The sequence below is a fragment of the Lacerta agilis genome, chromosome 7, assembly GCF_009819535.1.
Source record: "Lacerta agilis isolate rLacAgi1 chromosome 7, rLacAgi1.pri, whole genome shotgun sequence".
NCBI lineage: Eukaryota > Metazoa > Chordata > Lepidosauria > Squamata > Lacertidae > Lacerta > Lacerta agilis.
In genome coordinates this window covers 30485865-30506650 of record NC_046318.1, presented here as the reverse complement: position 1 = coordinate 30506650, position 20786 = coordinate 30485865, and the positions used below count along the sequence as shown (strand labels likewise).

Below are 20786 nucleotides of genomic sequence, written 5' to 3'. Positions count from 1 at the left end.
AGAGGAAAAAAGATACTGTGAGTATCACACACTACACAGTTGTCACAGACATGGACTACCAAGAAGGAACCAATAGTTTTAGGGATATAGCCTAGGGAGCAGAGTACAACAAAGTGTGATGCTATATAGCAGCAGTCCTAGTACAATGGCCACGTAGGTTTCTGATAGACTGGGTAGTTTGTAGATATGAAACATGTTTTAAAAAATGTGTAAGAAACCCCACAGACGAGATCTCCTTTGGAACAGCATGTGTGTCGTTACTGTTCATCACATGTATTCTGCTGGGCTGAAGACTTGCAAATGAAGATTCTCATCTGCACTGTGAGTTGCCTCTATCTTCTAGGCTCATCATAACAGAGATTATTAACACAGCACTGGAAATGTTCTACCAGGACCAGCAGGCTCTCACAAAAGACAATAATTGGCAAGCCACAGGAGAAGCACATTCAGGTCTATGGGGCAATTTTGATTCCCAGACACAAGGCGAGTTCGGATTTTTGAATTTTCCCATCCTTGTTCACATCACAATGGCGAAGCAGGATCTGGCGGAACTTATCCAGGTCAGTGCCGCTAATGCTGGGCTACAATGGGAAGGAGGGGAAAGAGAGAGAGAATTACTTTCAGAAGACAAAATATCCATTCTCATGAGTTATTTTTCTATTAATCAAGCATGAACAAGAATTCCACAGCAAAGAACAATGAAAAGGACAAAAGAGGAGGAGATCCAGCAAATAGGAAGCCTCAGTACAGCTTGAAAGAAGGAAAGAAAGAAAAACAAAAAGGAGAAATGATGGATTTGTGATCTGCAGCAGATGGTGGAGTAGCAGCACTTAGTTGATCTCCTGCCAGCAGAGTCACTTGTGCTTAACATGAGGTGAAGGAGAGAGGTGGCAGTGAGATTGGCACAGTGCAAACACAGCAGCACCGGACTGGCTCTGCCAGCGCATTTGCACCATGCAGACCTTCTCATTGCCTTGCCCCTCACTGTCTCAGTAAACAGTTGACAGGAAGTCAGGTAAATACTGACACTGCACTCCACTGTCCGCTATCTAAATAGAATGATGCTGTGCATGTCTTCTCTAAATGTATAAACATGAATCTGGCCAAGTTTATACTACTAGCCCTTTACTTGTGTGCCCAGTTTGGAGGATTTGGAAGAAGAGGCAGAGGCGATGATGGTGCAAGGTAGGTACAGCAAGAGAACATGGCCAAACACAGAGCTTTAGATGGGTCAATGCTTTCCATCCTCTTCTATAATGGAAACGTTCGTTCGTGTGTGTAACACTTCCTGGTTCAATGAAAGTATGAGGAAGCTCTTTGTACCTGGAAAACCATGTGCACCTCAGAGCTGCTGTACTGGGTCCATTACATTCATAAATCTGTCACAAGGAAAGCTAAGTCCACATCATAATTTATCACTTCATTAGGTTTCCCAGGCACACAAGTTAACAAAGTGAAGTTCCTCATTCTTTATTGTTCCAAAAAAGACCTGGGGCCAATTAGGTTATTTATTTTGGTGCCTTATGCTTTTAAGCTACTGAAACCAAGCCACATTTGTCACAACACCTATGGGAAACAAAACATGGAAAGCACTAAGTAGTCACCTTGACAAGTTCCATCATATCTTTAACAAATCCGTCCACTTCTGGGCCTTCAAGTGCTCCTGTCTTACTCTGGAATATATACATGTAAAAATCATACAGTTTTGCAGACACATCCATCCATGAATACTTGGCTGCCTGTTCTCTTTCTGGCAATATTATCTCCAACTTCCCAAGCTATATGCCTATGGACATCCAAACCATATGGAAAATCCACTGCATGCTCCTTGTTGTCTTAATAAGGTTCTGTCATGGTAACTACGCTACAAGAAAGGTGGTCATCAGAGCTGATTCAGACACTCTGATTCAGAAGAGAGCAAGACAGCTGTAATCCTAGTTGTCCCGACTTTTGTTATAATGGGTCTACTTGTGCATTTTACAAATAATCTGGCCAGTGGTGGATCATTCCCCACCTGCTCCCCGGGTGTGCACCAGGGCACACCATAGGGTCAGGGCCGTGGGTGGAGCGTGCTGCTGCAGCAACCCCTCCCCACTGCTGGAAAGTGAGGTGCACGCCTGCTTGCGGTGCCCTGAGAGCTCTGTGTTGTTTTTGCGAGCCTTGCAAAATCGATGCTGGGTTCACGGGGCGCCACAATCAGGCATGCATCCTGGCCCCTGCGAGCCCAGCACTATGGCTATAGAGTTGTTTTATGGTTTTTACTAATAGATTTGTTGTTTATTCTCACTGTAAATTGCTTTGAAGGTTTTCTTAACAAACAACTACAATCAACATTATATATATATATATATATATATATATATATATATATATATATATCTCCACTTCATTCCCCTGCATGCTATTCTAATGCAAAGTCTGTAAAGTCTGATGTGCCACTTGATCAGCAATAACATACCCTCCAACATTTCTCAGATGAAAATAGGGACTTCCTATTCTATTATTATTATTATTATTATTATTATTATTATTATTATTATTCACCCAACTGACTGCATTGCCCCAGCTGCTCTCTCTCTCTCTATATAAACACCATAAAACATTAAACATTTTTTTTAAAAACCAGGGCTGCCTTCAGATGTTTTTAAAGGTTTTATAATCACTTATCTCCTTAGGTTGGTTCCCCCCCCCAAAAAAAACTCCATCCCTCCAACATTTCTCTGATGAAAATAGGGGTGTCCTAAGGAAAAGCAGGATGTTCCGGGATCAAATCAGAAACTGGGATGGCTTCTGTAAACTCAGGACTGTCCCTGGAAAATAGGGGCACTTGGAGGGCTTGCAATAATCCCAAACCTACCAAAGAAACAAAAAAATCATCTTACAACATCATAGTGTGCAAAGATTTTCTCAAAATCTCTCTTCCTTTCTTCTGTACTACAAGCCTGAATGGAGGAGAAAAAAAATATTTTTAAAATGTTTGGAGATTTTTTTTTAAGGGAAAAGGGGGAAAGGTAACTAAATGCACTAAAAATTACTGTACTTACATCCAGTTTAAATTGAAGGAGAAAATTTTCCTGAAGAGCCAGAATTCTAAGTGGAAAGAGGCAAATTGTTACCGTATTTTCTCAGATACCAGTTCCACAGAGATAGGCATTTCTGCCTGATAGATCTCACAAAAGTGAAAGATGAGCACTTTGAGACACAAAAGCTTGTAACATTATGAGTAGGATTGCCACTTTTCCCCGTGTAGACAGAAATTCTGAACCTCTAGAAGTTCTGGTTCCTCATGACAGTCAGGAATTCAACAGATTTAGCATTTAGGGTAGAGGGAAGACATAGCAATGGGGAAAGTTATGCCTGTTGAAGCTACCACAGATTCAACACTCCCTTTCTGAATAAGCTGATGAGTCATTACCTTGCTAGGTCATTGAGATCCAGTCGTCCATCTTTATTTTTGTCAAAGAGCTTCATCTAAAAAAGCAAGTTAAGAAAGCCTTTATGAAGTTGTCATTAATATAGGAAACCTGGCATACACAATGAGTCAATATACAGGGGCATTTCACTATTCATAGTGATGCTGCCCATGTTGTGGAGTCACACAGCCTTGATGGGCATAATGTCAGATTTGCCAAGGACTGGACAAGCAATCACCTGTCCTTTTCAGATTTTATCATGGGGCATTTGGCCAGATGGCATAACAGTTTTGAAAGAGTGCATTGTGTGCCTGTTGGATGTATATGTGAGGATGATACCAACTTCCTTCTGTCTTTCCCAATTTTTATGGAACGGTCCTTGGAAAACATGGTGGAACACCATCCATCTTCCTTCTGATAGACAGATAAGTGAGTGTTTGATCCGACTCATTTTCATGATGAGTATGTTTCACAAATGGCTTTCCCTCCATAAGCACGTGTTTCTGCTGGGAAATTTCAGGCTCTTAATGTCAGAGCACTCATGCTGATGACTGTAAGAGGTTCTCCCTGGTATATTCAGATTTTCCTGAACTATATTTTGATTGCTCCCCTCCAGGCTAAATCACTTCTCTTCAAAGTCCACCCCCCCTCGTCCTTTCCCAGCTATAGCCCTGTTGCTATAAAATGGCAATCACTTTCAGAAAGGAGAAAAGTAGCCTGAATAATTCATGATAAAAGAAGGTTGAGAAACTGAATTTAATTTTTTTTAGGTGTTGGGAGATGACTACATAGTGTATCTCATAGATTAGCTAAAATTTTCACTACTGGGATATTGTTTAACTTCTCTTTTATGAATGCTACCTCTTTAGGAATGATGATGCTCTGAAAAACCTACAGGGAAAAATATTATTGTGCATGTGTTTGTCTACACACACCTCAAGATGCATAAGTAAATATCTCCCCAGGGTGTGAGGCCAAAATTTGGTGTCCCTCCTAACTCTTGCCATCTGTTCTGCTCAATTCACTGCATCATAGTTGTGGTGCCCTGCAGTGCCCCCTAGGCTTAGGGTCTAGTGTGACAGAACTGGTTGAACTGCCCTAAATCTGCCTCTGTTCTGTCAACTGTGGTTAACCTTAACTAAGCTCCCTTCAAACCATAGTTTACAAAGCCTCATAGGCCAGACTGGACCCCTATCTGGCCAAGAGGTTTCCCATCCCAGGATCAAGCAACAGCTCTCTCTCCTTTGCCCCACTCCTGAAATTTGAAGGACGAAAGTCTAAATATCCTGAACTTCCCACTGGAAAAGTCATGCTGAAGGACAAGGGAGGGGATGGAGTGTGCAAGTCTTGGGGGAACAAGACTATCATAACACTAAACTATGGTTTAGATTCACCTCCAAGCCAGCCTACTATGAGCAGGACGCTTTCTTCCCTACCTGCTCCCAACACATTCCATAATTTTTCACAAGTTTCAGGTTTTTTGCTAGTGTCATGGGAACTTGCTGCTCATAGTATTTTTCCATGCAAGAGCTTGGTTACAAAAAAACAAAGGGATGGTTTAATTTGAATCAGGGCTTATCTCCAGAACCTGTATTGCATGCCTGAAACCCAATATATCCAATAACAAGCGTAATCAACAAACATTTTGACAGATGTGGAGACAGCAAGGGAAGGAAGACATAGGAAGCACGGAGTTAATCCAAACAAAACCTCCATGGAAACATAGCACATGGATTTTTCATATGCCTTAAACTAAACTAAATACTGTTTTATTCAGTGGAAGCATATTGTGTGGTGCAAATGAAAGCCCTGCACTGACAGCCTGTCTGATATTATCATGACATCCTATTCTAGCCAATGAATAACAATAGCCTTAGCCAGGATGTGATAATTTTGGCAGGCTAGGTAATGTGGTTTGCTGATGAATAAACCAGTAATGAGCCTGCCGTGCTTATGGCATTGACAAGATGTAGCTTTGTGAACTGCAGAATTGTTTTAATCATAATTTTAAAAATATAAAGGTAAAGGGTAAAGGGACCCCTGACCATTAGGTCCAGTCGTGTCTGGCTCTGAGGTTGTGGTGCTCATCTCGCGTTACTGGCCGAGGGAGCCGGCGTACAGCTTCCGGGTCATGTGGCCAGCATGATAAAGCCGCTTCTGGCGAACCAGAGCAGTGCACAGAAACGCCGTTTACCTTCGCACCGGAGCGGTACCTATTTATCTACTTGCACTTTGACATGCTTTCGAACTGCTAGGTGGGCAGGAACTGGGACCGAGCAACCGGAGCTCACCCCGTTGTGGGGATTTGAACCTCCGACCTTCTGATCAGCAAGCCCTAGGCTCTGTGGTTTAACCCACAGCGCCACCCGCTGGTGATTTAATAATGACTGTAAGCTTTAATTTATCCGAATGCGATTGGGGAACATTAAAAACACTTCTAAAATCTGTATGTCAGTTGTAAGGATTTGAGCTTAGAAATTAAAAAGGGTTACACTGATACTGGGCACAGTGGGATACAATAAGGGACACAGAGACAGTCAAAAAAGCTAATTTTCCACAAATGACCCTTTCAAAGTGAACTGGAAAGATTTCTGAGGGGTTTTGAGTGACAACACCCTATAACCTTTTAAATGTGTTTAGGGTATTTCTTTCTTCTTTCTTCTTCATTTCCTTTTTTATATAATGTGATGTTATCTTTTGTGTACCTTACAAAACAAATAAAAATTATTTTAAATAAATAAATAAATAAATGTGCTTGAGGTGGGAGTGGGAATGGGATGGGCTGGTGTTATTGGTTTATGTTTTTTAATGTATTTTCTGTTTTTGTGTTGTATTTTAAGCACTATAGAAATGATCCCTAAAAGCATAGCTGTCGACTTTTCCCTTTTAAAAAGGGAAATCCCCTTATTCCAAATAGGATTCCTCGCAAGAAAAGGGAAAAGTTGACAGCTATGCCTAAAAGTATAGTCTTTTATGTTGTATTTTAATGTTGCAAAATCTACGATGAAGGGCAGGACACTTAAGAATAAGAATAATAAGAATAATTTTAAAGTAGGTTTCCTTCTTCCCTAGTTGCATGATTAGAGATAGAACTTAAAGGTGACATGTGGGTCATGACAGATGAATGCTAATGGCAAGGCACTTGTTGTTCATTTACCAACCCTTTTCCTTAGCTCATGACCACTCCTGGAACAACATGGTCTTCTCTTCTCCTTCAGCCTTTGATACCACTTAAACTGAATGATGTGCTTAGAAACACACTTGCCCTCTAGAACTCATCCTCTCATAAGAGGGTTTCCACAGGTATTGAAGGATAATTACTCAGCACCTCCTTGGGACCTTTGTGGTAGGATTCCTTCCCATGTCATCCCTCTCGTGCAATGTATACTTGAGGAGGCCACTTGACAAGGTCAACTTCACAATATAAGGTCAAGCTTGTGTAACAGCTGCTTCCCATTTGCGTGAAGTGCCTCACTGACTCTTCCTTAAAAACTGTACATCTCTGGGGAATGAGCCCTATCTGAAACCAACTCTCCTGTGGACAAATACGTACTGGAACAACTTATTGAAAGCCACAAGAAATAAAAGGAAATCACAAATACCTGATTTAATTTTTTTTAAAGCCTACTGAAATCAACCAGGTTGCTGCAAGATTACAATGTTAACATATGATGCAGTAACTCAACAGATGGTATCCACAAATCAGTTGTCTGGGCATGGATAGAAAAGATTTAGTGCCTGTTCAAATCCTTCTTGTGTATATCACAAATATTCTTGTAAAGTACAAGTTTTCAGTCTAGCCTAAATAGGTTATAATGGATTCCATCCTGATCATAATGCAGTTTATTTTTTAAAATAGTTTTTTTTTTTGGGGGGGGGGGGGTCCATGAAATTGTAGTCTGTGCTTGTGATGGAGATCATGCTAAATCCAGGCTGAAAACTACATAGGCCAAGAAAAATGCATACAAGAGAAAAAAACCGACACTAAATCTCAGTCAGATTTTTGGAACTGTGGGTTGATGTGAAATATGGGTGCAGTACACACTGCAATAGTTTTATGATAACTGCTCTGAGTTCTTCTGCTATGATTTAATCTTTGCTTATTTTTCTGCTTTTCTCCCCCCCCCCCATAATCCGGATGACAGAATCTCCTTTCCCCGAGCAGGATGTTATTCTGAGGTACAGTCCAATTACTTATTCAAAAGCAAAACGCAAGTCATCATAAAATAAAATAGGGAATAAATACTGGTAGTTGGTACCAGATGACTTCTGAGCACAAAGGAGATAACTTCTAACCACCAGTGATATCAGCTCACGGCTGGGGTGACAGGCTTCAGGGACAATGGCCTCATTGGCCAAATTGGACCCCCTAGCTGGCCAAGAGGTTCCCCATCCCAGGATGAAGCAACAGCAGTCCCTCCTTCTCTCCCCCACCCCTTAGATATCCCCTGACCATCCTTTGCAACGTTGGTCCATCTTGGGCAACTACCATATTGGCTATCTAGAATTCCTGACAATTTCTATAATAGCATAAGTATTTGATAATATGCACTCTGCTTACCATGGTTTCTGTGTATTCTTGCAGTTTTGCCTTAGAAATGGTTTTTCCATGCAGCTGGAAAAGATCTTGCAGAAAGTTCTTTGTCAGGAAAGGAGAGAAGTAGTTTTTACTGTTTCAGATGCATACTAGGAGTAATATAAAGGAATCAATGCCTGTTTCATCAGACACTTCACTAAAACTAAGGCAGTTGCTTGGATGCACTTAATATGTTTTATATGCGATCAAAATATACATATTGAGTAAAGAATGCATCTGGATAAAGACTCCCTAGAGAACTTACTCTGAGTTCGGCAGCTGAAATAAAACCACTGCTATCAACATCATATTGGCGCCAGATCTAAAGGGGGGAAATGAGTGAACGGTTATCATCTTCAAATAGATGTTCAATACGTAGCTATATTTCAGTCTCATTTAGGAAGTGCTATAGAACATAGCAAATGTTTGGATAGCGGGAGTTTGGATAAGTGATTATATTTTTCACAAGGGTTGCAACCAACATGGGAAGGATTTCAGACGATGGGAGTCTGTTGCAGCCCTTCAGTGGGCTCACTGTGTGGAGATTGTATGCCCACTCTCCCTTGTACTCCACTCATGGGGAGCTACAGCAGAAAGAAAGGGCTGCTCTACAGTATCAGATGGAAGGTAGCCACCATCACACCAGGCCCATTGCTCAGGAATCAGATAGTTTGGGAAGGAGATTCTTCTGGGCTCATGTTCCTTCAGGCTGTGCTGAGTCTCCTAGTAGATGAACATGCCAGACTCATCTGGAGCTATCTAGCAGCAGGCCAGATTCAAAAATACACAGGTAGGTGGAGTTACTGATTTGCTTTTCTAAGACTGAGCATTTATTTAGCTTGTTCTCTAGATCTTGGCTATTACCCCACAATCTCTAAAATAAACTGTTTGAAGTGTGCACATGCATGTGTGCACATCTAGGGCTGCCATATTTTGAAGAGCAAAAAAAAAAAGAGGACACATTTGCCGACTTCTACTTTTAACCATGGATCACTATGATGACTCTACCCACGAAAAGAGGCCGTGTCCTGGAAAAAGAGGACATATGGCAACCCTAAATGGCTCATCCAGGCATTGACATTGTTGAATTATTAACTAACATTTTGTTTCTTTCCAAAATATTTAGAAAACAAGGATTTTGAAACCTGGAAAGAACCTTATGTGTCACTGACAAGTTCCATCTAAAAGAAGTGTGTAAACAGACTGAAATCAATTTTCATCCTTAACCTGGACCTGTTGTTACCATGGCTGCATATTCAGATTCGTTATTTGTTATGTAAACAACACAGCCAATCGAGGGACTAAGTGGCTATTTGTATTCCTATTTGTATCCCCTTGTTCTTAGTCAGTTGACTTTAGGTGGTATTTTTAGATTGAAACACTAGGCCCAGATTAGAAGAGATTTTATTTTGTAAAAAAAAATACCCACCTGGAGCTAATTGATGGTATCCACCTTGGATAGGGCGATATAAACAACTCAGTTACAAAATTACAGAAGCTGAGTATTTCTTCTGTGGTGCTGTTCCAATTTATTAATTTTTTTGTTGCCCCTCCACTATGAGGTTCCAGTGTGGGTTATAACAATTAAAAATATAATATTAAAACAGTTAAAACAAAGTACAGTCAAGATAATAGGCTGGCTCCTAAAGTATACATCTCAGATGTCAAATGGCAGGGTAAAAAAAGGTCATCTTTAGCATTTGAGGAAAGTGACATAATGAAAGTGTTCAACACACTTCTGTCGGGAGGGAATTCCACACTTTAGAGGCTACCACAGAGAATGTCCTCTCCTGGGCCACCACTGCAGGGAATCTGCAGGGAAGGAGACTGTGAGTCAAATTTGGGGCCTGGGCCATTTAGGATTTTAAACACTAAGTTAAACACCTTGAATATGGCCCAGAAGCAAACTGGCAGCCAAAACAGGGTTTGTGTGAATTCTAAATGTAATCCCAGCCAGTAATCTGGCCACTGCATTTTGGACCAGTTAAAGTTTCCATCTCATTGTTAAGTATTGCTTTAAAAAGAATCAGGAGATTCCTCGGAGATCTCCTTGAGTAATGTACAGTTTGGTCCAGTGCTCACAATGGGCCCATTCTTAGCGAGGACTCCAGAATGGCCCTCCTTCAGTAGCTGCAGTGTCAATCCCATGTTTTATATTGGACTGAAAAGACAGAGTGTGATCTGGGAAGAAGAATGAGAGTTGTTAGCTAGATGTTTATATGGTGACTTGAATCATTAACCTAGTAGGTATAGTCTTTTAAGTGTCAAGCCTCATAATCTCATTTCTCAGGTTCCAAAATGTAAAGGCACACAACACTTAACTCTGTGTGTGTGTGTGTGTGTGTGTGTGTGTGTGTGTGTGTGTGTGTTTAATGAAAGCTGATAATATTATTCTTGAATTTAATAAGCAGCTGTGCAAAAGGTCCCCACAGACCATCTGGGGCCAAAGGCTGCATGCTGCTTCTTTCATGGCTGATAAATTCTGTATCATGCAAACTAGGCCATCGTGCTTCACAATGGAGAAGGATGCTGAGGCTCAACATATATGTGATGGAGGGGACAGACTAGAGATAAAGCAGGAGAAGAAGGGTCTACTTTTGAGATCAAAGGTGTGGGTGGATGGGAGGATTCTGAACATGCCCCATACCCCTCCCTCACTTACTTCCTTGCTCTCTATCACCTCCAGAGCTCTTTCTTGGACCAAATTCTAATATTGGAAGAGAGTGCAACTAGGGAAAAGCACTGGTTGGGTAGAATGCAGATCCAAGAAAGTGATAGTTACAAGGAGCAAAGGACCAGGTTACAGTTCCTGGAGCCTTTTTTGGGCTCCCAGAATCCAATCCTCCATCTCACGCTTTGTACTTGATTGGGAAAGACCTGGGTTTAAACCAAGCGTAGGGAACCTATGGCTTTCCCCAAGTCATTGGACTACAACTCTCAGTAGCAGTGGTCATTGGCTATGCTGGCTTCTGGGGCTGCTAGGAACTAGAGTCCAATAAATTCTGGAGGGCTCCATGTTAGCTACCCCGAGGTTAAACAAATGTGAGCCTCAGCATGTGGCCAATACACCAACTAAAAGTATGCAATGCAAAATACTTTGAAAGATGGAAACAGACAGCAGGAAATTACACCCACCCGCATGAATTCCACGCTGTTGTCCAAAGGTGTTTCTCTTCGGAAAAGAAGCAGGAAGTTCTCATCCTCCGACAAGATTATACTTGCAAGCTAAAGTTTTTTTTTTTTGGGGGGGAGGGAAGGTTACATTTCTCAAACTGTTCTCTCTGCAGTTATTTTCATCAATCATCATCATCATCATCATCATCATCATCATCATTAATGTTATTGTTATACGGAATAAATTACTATACCACAAGGACAGAAGCAGGGCAGAGCAGAGCAAAACTACAAAATCTAGCAGCAAAATCCTAACAGATGCTTTTGTCAAAAGGACAATTGGACAAAAAGTTCCAATACTACATTATCTAAACGAGCCGGTGAGCCCACTCTTTGCAACAGTGCACTTATTATTCCTCAATTGCCTGCTATCTATTTTCTAACACTGCATAATAAAAGGCAGCCAGGTACCTCTTGTATTTGTAAGCGTCCATCTGCAGTCACATCGTAGGCTGACATAAATCGTTTTTTCACCCTCTGCACCTTTTCTTCTGTTACGGTGCTCTGTGATATGAAAAGCAACAGGTTAAGGATAAAACCAATTTCCCCGAGTACAATGTGTTCTCTCCAGTCCCTTTTAAGACCAGCCATGCAGGACCTGCAGCAAATGTCTCCCTTAGGCTGTAAGGAAGGGAGCCTGCAGCAAGAGCTATTTTGTTCTGGTTTCCTAACACCCTGCCTTAAAGTCATCTTTGGAAGTGATGTGCACGCACACACATACATTATCAGAAGCGACTTGTTCCTTACCAAAATGACAATAGTCCAAGAGCACATGAGGCCACCACCTAACTAACATTAAGCAGGAGCGGGCCTGATCAGTGCCTGGATGGGAGACTTCTTGGAGGCCACATGTATGCCATCTTGGGTTCCATGGTGGAAGAAAGGCAGAATATAAATGTGAGCAAGGAAAAAGATTATTGCAAGAAAAGACAAAGTCATGGCAACTAGGCACATTGACCTATATTGTAGTTAGCTTAGCTGAGATTGGGAGCAGATGGTATCATGGAAGGCTTTGGTGAACAACAAGACAATAACTTTATTTAGACAAGAACAAAACAGTGACAGGAAACTCCTGACCACACCCAGATATAAATTAAGTACAGTGCCACTTCGTGACCAAACTAGACACTCGCACTATCCATACAGATAGAAGCAAGAGCTTACACATTTATATGAAAGGTTCAGGACCAGACAAGAAGAGGAAGATATCAACATGGTCTCTGAAATCTTCGAAGAGCAGATCAAACTCCTGGGTGGGGGCCATTGTGGCTAAAACATAGAACAGCACTCCAGGTGATAGTTGCAAAGGGAGGCACCTAAAGGCAAAACAATACTGCTGCTCCTGAAAAGGATTCCCTGCTCATATGTATCTACCCAGAGTAGTAAGATGTTGTAGGCATATGGAGCTGTCTCTGCATGTAAGACAACCAACTCATCTTGCAGGTATAGTTAGGGATCTCTGCCTAAAACAGTGAGCAACCTTTTGCACCAGAAGGGTGGGATAAAGGTAAAGGGACCCCTGACCATTAGGTCCAGTCATGTCCGACTCTGGGGTTGAGGTGCTCATCTTGCTTTACTGGCTAAGGGAGCCAGTGTAAGGTTCCGGGTCATGTGGCCAGCATGACTAAGCCGCTTCTGGCGAACCAGAGCAGTGCACGAAAATGCCGTTTACCTTCCCGCCGGAGCGGTACCTATTTATCTACTTGCACTTTGATGTGCTTTTGAACTACTAGGTTGGCAGGAGCTAGGACCAAATAACGGGAGCTCACCCCATCGCGGGGATTCGAACCGCCGACCTTCTGATTGACAAGCCCTAGGCTCTGTGGTTTAACCCACAGCACCACCCGCATCCCAAAGGGTGGGATATAATTGCTTAAATAAATGTCACCAGGCATCCAAAATAATAATTTCACTGCATTACTGTGTTCCACACTGTACATAAGAGGACTCCTTCTGTACCAAGAAGCCAATGACAGCTTGTAGAAATAAGATGGCCTAAATATATTATGAGTAGCCTTTAAAGCCAGTCAGAAGAATATCAGACTTCAAGTGTTAAATATCCCTGAGCTCTGCCTCTGCTCCAAAAGTTAATTCTATGGGAGCCAGGTTAATTAAACTTCATGACACTTCCAAGATATTTTAATCCCGTATAAAAAGATCTTGTCTGCTTTAAATTCTTTGAAGAAGTCATAAAAATAATCCTGCACACAACTGAACAATATACTGGGTGGTTTTTAAAAAGAAAAAGAAAAAGGGCAAGCTTGGTTTCCCTAGTATCTTTTTAAAAGAATACCACACGTTATTATAGTTTAAAATTTTCCAATGTGAGACTGTAACAGAAATTTAAGACCAATTTAAAAACCACCAAAAAAGTAAAATAAAAGTGAGAATAGAATAGTACATATTCAAATAGATCTTCTTTTGTATAGTCATCTTGGTCTTTTAAATTTAGTGTTCTCCCCACAGTGCCACGTGTATTCCATCAGCTAGTAACAAATGTAAGATTTGCTCCTGTATTTTAAGTAGAACATATATACAGCCAACCAAGAACTTCTCCTTGGGGTTTCAATGTTCTTTCCTTATTTATGGGCTCTCATTTTAATGTGATATCAGCAAAGAGATTAATTATTGAGATTGTTTCATTATTTCTCCATTAAATATGAAATTAAGTTGGTAACTTTACCAGCAAACCTGCTGGATTGTGAGTTAAGGTTGTGAGGCCATTCTTCATTATGCTCAGAGGATGGATTTCAACCCCATTTCCATTTAAAATGCATGGAAACAGTAACCAGGAAAAGATTGAGCCTAACTTCCAGGTCTGTTGGAGGGAAATGTAGCTATTTTGACACAAGCACACTATTTCAAACTGTCACCCTCAGCCACCCTCAAGGAGATACAATGGAAATTTGCTGGCTGAACTTCCAGCTGAACAAATATTTTAAAAGAGGAGATTTCCAGTCACCAATATAGTTGTTCCCTTAAAAAGTCTGAAGCTATGCACAAACCCCACAGATCTCCATTTGAACACACACACACACACACACACACACACACACACACACTCACACAAAATGGTCACCACTGTAGGGCAACCAGAAATGAAAACAAACACAGATTCCTCCATTTCCTTGTTCATTCCACCCCTTTCCCATTTTGCATGCCCACTGAATTCGGTCACTCTTTTGTTTTCCCAGCTGGGGTTCGTTTTCTTGCCTTTAGCATTAGTTGAGAACACTTCAGAGTAGATGAAAGAGAGTCAGGGGAAACAGAGTGCTAGAGACTACAGTGGTCATTAGGGAGAAATAACAACAGGGTGCACAGAGGTTAAAAACAATAATTATGCAACAGTTTGCTATTCAAACAGAGAGAACTTTCGGAGTGCATAATAACTATTCGTTTTATTTCATCCGACACTTTTAATCTTCAAAGCATATAAGCAGAAATGCTTATTCTTCACAACAACTTGGTAAGCAGGATCGTCTCATTTTGATGCACACCAACACCGTATGACAAATTCATAACTCAATGAGTCACTGTAAAACAATCACCACTGGGAGATGTTCTTCCAGCCTCCAACTCGATGCTCTTACAGAATTACAACATTGTTAGAGTCTACACTACAGAACTCTGCAGAACATCAAGGGCATGGAAAGGCAGAACTGGTCCACACAACAGGTGTGGTAGAAGGAGCACCAAGACAATGGAGAACAGGGTCACAGGGTGGCACTTGGGTGAGGATCAGTGAACAAGCAAGAAGGAGGGATGCTTTATCCCCCGGATGCCAGTCATGTCTCACCTGCAAATGCCAGTCTGGCAGCATCGGTGAAGAGTGTACTTAGATAACAACCCCCCTTTTCAAGAGGCCTAGGAGAGACAGAGGCAACCTTAGGATCAGGGGCTGAATGTGTCCCCTGGCTTCTTTAGCCAGTCTACCTACTTATAGGACCAGTTACAGGTGTTGGTCTGCCTTAGTCGAAACAAAATAAAAAATAAAAAAAATTCCTTCCAGTAGCACCTTAGAGACCAACTAAGTTTGTTCTTGGTATGAGCTTTTGTGTGCATGCACACTTCTTCAGATACCAGATACGTATCTGAAGAAGTGTGCATGAACACAAAAGGATTTTTTTTATTTTTTTATTTTATTTTTACTCATAGGACTTTCCCCAGGCTATGCCCCTCACTGGTCCTGCCCTGTGTCCTTCTCAAGAGCAATTGCTGGGCCAGGATGTATCCTTGAATTGTGACAATGCCTCTTGTTTGGCTGCACAGATGGTACAAGGATAACAGTCTACACCATGGGTCAGCAAACTTTTTCAGCAGGGGGCCGGTTCACTGTCCCTCAGACCTTGTGGGGGGCCGGACTATATTTGGGGGGGGGAAATGAATGAATTCCTATGCCCCACAAATAACCCAGAGATGCATTTTAAATAAAAGCACACATTCTACTCATGTAAAAACACCAGGCATGCCCCACAAATAACCCAGAGATGCATTTTAAATAAAAGGACACATTCTACTCATGTAAAAACACGCTGGTTCCTGGACTGTCCACGGGCCGGATTGAGAAGGTGACTGGGCCACATCTGGCCCCAGGGCCTTAGTTTGGGGACCCCGGTCTACACTCACGCTTTGCCCACTTGCTTCTGGCTCTACCACTGTCCTGTGACCTCTGCAAGCTTGCCCAGGGGGACAGGCAGGCTGAAACAGTTCCCTGCTCCTACCGGGGGGGGGGGCTACCTTGTCCCCTGCAGGCTCTTACTTCCCCCAAACACAAGCCTGCCCTATTCACCCTGCCCTTTAACCTTCACGGTGCCTGATGTTTGAGGGGAGGGGAACAACACAAACATAATAAAGTAAGAAGAGGCACCTGGATCTGACCAACGGCCCATCTAGTCCAGTCCAGTTCTCAAAGTGGCCTGTCAGAAAGCTGCAAGCAGGACCCAACCACCAGAGCATTCTCCCTTCCTTTGGTTTCCAGCAACTGGTATTCAGAAGCATTCCTGCCTCTGACTGTGAAGGCAGGGCATACAGTAACCCTCATGGCTAGCAGCCAGGGGAAGGGAATCTTTCACACTTTCCACTCAGTCCAAGAGATGAGAAGTGAATGATGTACTCAGCTCTTGCAGTCTGACTTCCTTTACTTTCCCTCTTCCAAGTGCTTGGTAGGGAAGTGTTTAAGAAAGCAGGGCTTTGTTATTGAAACAAGCACCAGCAGAAACCCATTAAGATGTAGAGAGTCACCTATTGTTCATATATTATGAAATGCGTCCTCCCCTTTAAGAAGAATACCAGTCACTCAACATAGTGGGAAATAATGTCTGAAGCAGCTTGCAGTGTTTGCTATGAGTAAGTTGAACCCACTTCCCCTCATTGGAGGTACTAAACCTATTATCAGTCATTCCAAGGTCACACAATTGCAGTTCAGAAATAATTTCTAATCATCCAGGCGTCTTTCCCATTTCCCTTTAACTTACTTCTCTCTCATGATTTTTCCTTTGATAGTAAAATGAGAATCGAAAGAGCTAAGGTTTTATGAAGGCAGGATATCTGATCACATAAACAAGATCACAGTAATCAGTACTTATTCCCTTTTTTGGTGGTTTATGGCAATTGCAAATAGTCAGATAATAGACAGAAGAAAGTTAGCACAAGTTGAGAGCATGGCTTTTTGCTAGTGGCAATCAAAAATAAAGGGCCAATATGTCAGGGGAAACGAAACAGAACCGCAAAGAACAGGACATGCAAATAATCGACTGTGCTGTTGATTCTACCGTTCATTTTACAGCTGTTTACAAGCAGATCCATTTTCCTAAGCAAGTGTCAATTAACTCTGGAGAAAGACCCATGTTAATTGATTTTGGAAAGCAGAATTTTGCATCTGCAAAACTAATCAGCAATGTTTTGAATAAGCAAAAGACACCTGCTGCCCTTACTCCCTTCATCCAGATTAATGTGTATGCAAACCTCTTGACTCACCTTCATTAATCTAAATGTGTGTTTTTGTCAGTAGCCTAGCATTTGCTTCATGCCAAAATTATGACCAGTGAGTGGGTGGCCAGTGCAGAGGGACTCAGAACACAAACAGCGATAAGAACGTTGCCACACCTGTTGCGAAAGGAACCTGAGCAGAACTCTCACACAAAGAACTACATTATTTACTTTAGAATGTTGCTACTAAGAAAAACAAAGTAGATGGGGAGAGAAATATGGTTACACACTCTTGGCTTGGTCTAAAACTGTATGGACAGCACTGCCAGTGCCATGCATGGGGAGTTCTCTCTCTCTCTCTCTCTCTCTCTCTCTCTGGGTGTAATTTATTTATTATTGCATTTATACAAAATATTCAACTTTCCCCCAAGGAGCTCAAGGCATACAGCATGACTCTCCCTTTCTCCATATTGCCTTCACAATATGAAGGTTAAGTTGAGAGTTGGTGACTGGCCCAAGGTCACCCAGCAAGCTTCATGGCTGAGTGGATATTTCGGCTCCCAGGTACTAGTCCAATGCTCTACTCACAATACCACATTGTGTGTATCTGATACATCTCATCAGGTGTTGGGCAGGAAGGAGAGAGGTGGGTCACATCCACACCATACATTTAAAGTGCATGGCTTCCTTCAAAGAATCCTGGAAACCTTAGTATGTTAAGGGCGTTGTAGTTTTATGAGGGTTCCTCCACAGTTCTTTGGGAGAACCAGGGGCAGACTTTGGTAATCTTTAGTAATACGGTGCCCTGAGCGAGGCTAAAATGTGGCACTTCCAAATGGATCTTTTCAGTTATAGATCTTCTCAGTTTTGTGCCCCCTCAGCTCAAAACCCTGTGCAGGGAAACCTATTGAACTGCCCTAAATTTGGTGCTGGAAGAAGCCATGTGATTTAAATGTATGTTGTGGATAATCCATGTTTCTCCTCCCCCTACCAAACAGATGGGTGGCAGAGTTCTCATCTTCCTGAAAGTGCTCTGCAACACGGAACCCCAGTTCTTGGATCTATGTTCAACACCAATTTGCAGAAAACTTCTGCATATGCTCATGGTTATATTTACATGCAGAACATAAGACACAGTACTTACTTCACTGCCCAGTGTCTTCAGCAGATGATGGAAAAAATTATCAAGCTCTTTCCCTTCTATGTAACCGTTGTCTAAAACCGATTAAAAACGTATTACTGAATATTGTACCATTAATGTTCAGAATCTAAACTGAAGAAATAACATGCAACATAAACATTTCATAAATCTAGTAACAACTCAAATGCATTTGGCCAAACTGACAGACATAAAGAAAATGTGAATGTTTGTTTTTTACTTTGATAGATTGTTTAAATATGCAGTTACTTTATTCCAGATTTCTAAGTTAAAACATTCCTCTTCTTCAAATAAATAAGAGATATGAAACTTTGTCCAAAATCCACCAAGCGCTTCTCTTGTTTCAGCCTCCTTTGATATTAAACAGATAGCCAAGAATTGTATTGATACAAAGGTTGGAAAACATAGGTACAAGGTGCCAGGCTGCATATGCCAGAGCAGACCTACAACTTTAGACTGCAGGCACATACATTTTGAAGTACATGAAAGATGTATAAAGTTTTCATGCATGCATAAATGCACTAATCAGAGAACTAACATGTTTATTTTAAAACAGAATAAATATGTCTAAATAACAACAACCAACAATAACAACAACAATAATTTATTTATACCCTGCCCATCATGTTCCAGGCTGTACACAATCTAGGGTTACAATAATGTATTAAGACATTTTTGGGATATGTTGTTTTAGTATGGTGTTTAATGAAGAACCATTTAAATCAAACTTGCATCAACCTGGAAAGCATAAATGGCAAACAACTGCAGGCAGGCAAATGAGGGGAGTAGTGTAGAGGTCTCCCCACTTTCTCTGTCTCCAGCATAGAAATCAAGCAGACAGAGTGGGGTTCTGCATTCCTCCTTTGTCAGCCTAAGTAGGCTGGTATTTTTATTATTATTATTTTTGCACACTAGTGACTTTGGGGGTCTAATTTACAAGACTGGTTGAGAGTGTAAGCTCCTTGGAAAAGGAACCTGCCCTTTTGCTTATGTTACTCAGCACCATGCACACTGATGGTGTAAAACAAGAACAATAAGTTCCTCAGGGTTACATCGGTATTGAAACACAGCAATGTTTCTTTTAACCAGCAAATTAATAGGTGAAAAAAGCCATCTGATCGAGGTCCACCAGGATCTGTGTAATTAGCCTTGCTTCTCAATTAAATGGCTTCAATCAGACCAACTTCCCTAATCTCCTCTGCACACCCATGAACACAAGACACTCTGAGATCACGGGAATACAAGCATATGGGTAGTCGAAAATCGAATTGGAATAGGCAACTTGGAAAAGCAAAAACTTCCTTGCAAAGTAGAAAGAGAAAACTTGGACAAAGAAACACCCCTGCTAGCGCCCATGCCTGCCGCCTTTTGTAGGCGCGCTCCGTCCCTTCCCTATTTAACTCCCACGGTGGAAAGAGCCTCTCCCGGGCGCACTCACCGTCGGCGTCGAAGCGTTGCCAGAGGCTCAGAAAGGCAGCCGCGTCGAGGGAAGGCAGAAATTCGCTGTCCATGGTGCTGACGCCGGAGAGACCGCGATGGGCAAAGGTCAGGGCGTCGGGTTGGCAAATCCAAGTGGGCTGCGCGGCACTCGGGCTGCTGGCCTCGAGTGCCCAAGAGGCGGGCGGGTTTTCAGAAGGCAGCCCAGCCGGGGACACGCCCAGGCTCCCCCCAAGATCCCACCTGCTGCCTGGAGAGAAGGTCGGAGCGAGCCAGCAAGCGAGGCAAATTCGGCTGCTTGCTGCCCCCTTTGGTGCCAAAGTTTCCCTTGTCAGCTGCTTGGAGGAAGAACTGCTGGGTTCGCCCTTGAAATGAGACTGCTGCCACCAACTTTTGTTGTTTTTTGTAATGATATATCCTTGTAAGTAAGGCGAGAATATAAGGGGATTTATTGGTGCACAGAGGTGCAAGATGGAATTTAGAAGCCAGAGTCACCAGCTTAAGGGGAATTTGAAGAAGCTTCCTCGGAGAAGGTCGAAACAGCTGCAGTATTAAATGAGTAGGATTAATTCAGAACTGCATTCGCGGCAGACAGAAGGGTCGGTTTGAAAGCTCGCTTTACAAAGGGCTCTCTCACTTTTCTTCTTTTTATATTGCCAGAGTTTCAGAGTTGCAAGCCTTTCTAGAACTACAGGAGCTGTAGAGGAGCTAAAACATGCATTACAAAGGATGCCTATGGAGCTGTTGCTACTTTTGGAAACAACCCAAAAGTCACCTGAAATGAATAGAATGAAACCCATAGTGGTGACTTTAAATCAAGATTTATTTATTTTAAATGAGGAATGTATATTAGTTTTCTTACTTCACAGAAAAGTACATTGTTAATTTGTGATGCGCAAGGGTGTAAAGGGGAAAATAAATATTACATAATTTTAATGTTGCTCATGCACACAGTGAATTATTTATCAGTTGCTCTGAAGCACCACCTGTGTTTTTAGTTAGTTTTCAGAGTGGCATCAGAGAGTGAAATAGCCGTTGTGCCTGTTTTTCAGTATTCCTCATTTGAAAGGCTTGCAGTTTTTATGAACCACTGGTGGTG

The 20786-nt window shown here is 41.9% G+C and overlaps 1 protein-coding gene across 1 annotated transcript; it reads right to left on the bottom strand.

Moving 5' to 3' along the window:
• Nucleotides 1-202: 202 nt before the first annotated feature.
• SCGN (secretagogin, EF-hand calcium binding protein) lies at nucleotides 203-20179 on the bottom strand. The gene is made up of 11 exons (XM_033154729.1): nucleotides 19689-20179; nucleotides 18236-18306; nucleotides 11575-11667; nucleotides 11125-11214; nucleotides 8255-8311; nucleotides 7975-8052; nucleotides 3416-3471; nucleotides 3045-3090; nucleotides 2883-2942; nucleotides 1605-1673; nucleotides 203-581 (listed from the first exon to the last, which is right to left on the bottom strand). Exons 1-11 carry the CDS (start codon nucleotides 19759-19761, stop codon nucleotides 453-455), a joined length of 822 nt encoding a protein of 273 aa, XP_033010620.1. The 5' UTR covers nucleotides 19762-20179; the 3' UTR covers nucleotides 203-452.
• Nucleotides 20180-20786: the final 607 nt, after the last annotated feature.

What these genes read in the sequence shown, in the direction of transcription:
- SCGN (XM_033154729.1), bottom strand. Translation starts at nt 19,761, where the DNA reads ATGGACAGCGAATTTCTGCCTTCCCTCGACGCGGCTGCCTTTCTGAGC. An exon ending in GCAACGCTTCGACGCCGACG is followed by an intron (nt 18,307 to 19,688) that starts GTGAGTGCGCCC and finishes AATCGGTTTTAG; the next exon opens with ACAACGGTTACATAGAAGGG. An exon ending in TCCTTCAATTTAAACTGGAT is followed by an intron (nt 2,943 to 3,044) that starts GTAAGTACAGTA and finishes TCCTCCATTCAG; the next exon opens with GCTTGTAGTACAGAAGAAAG.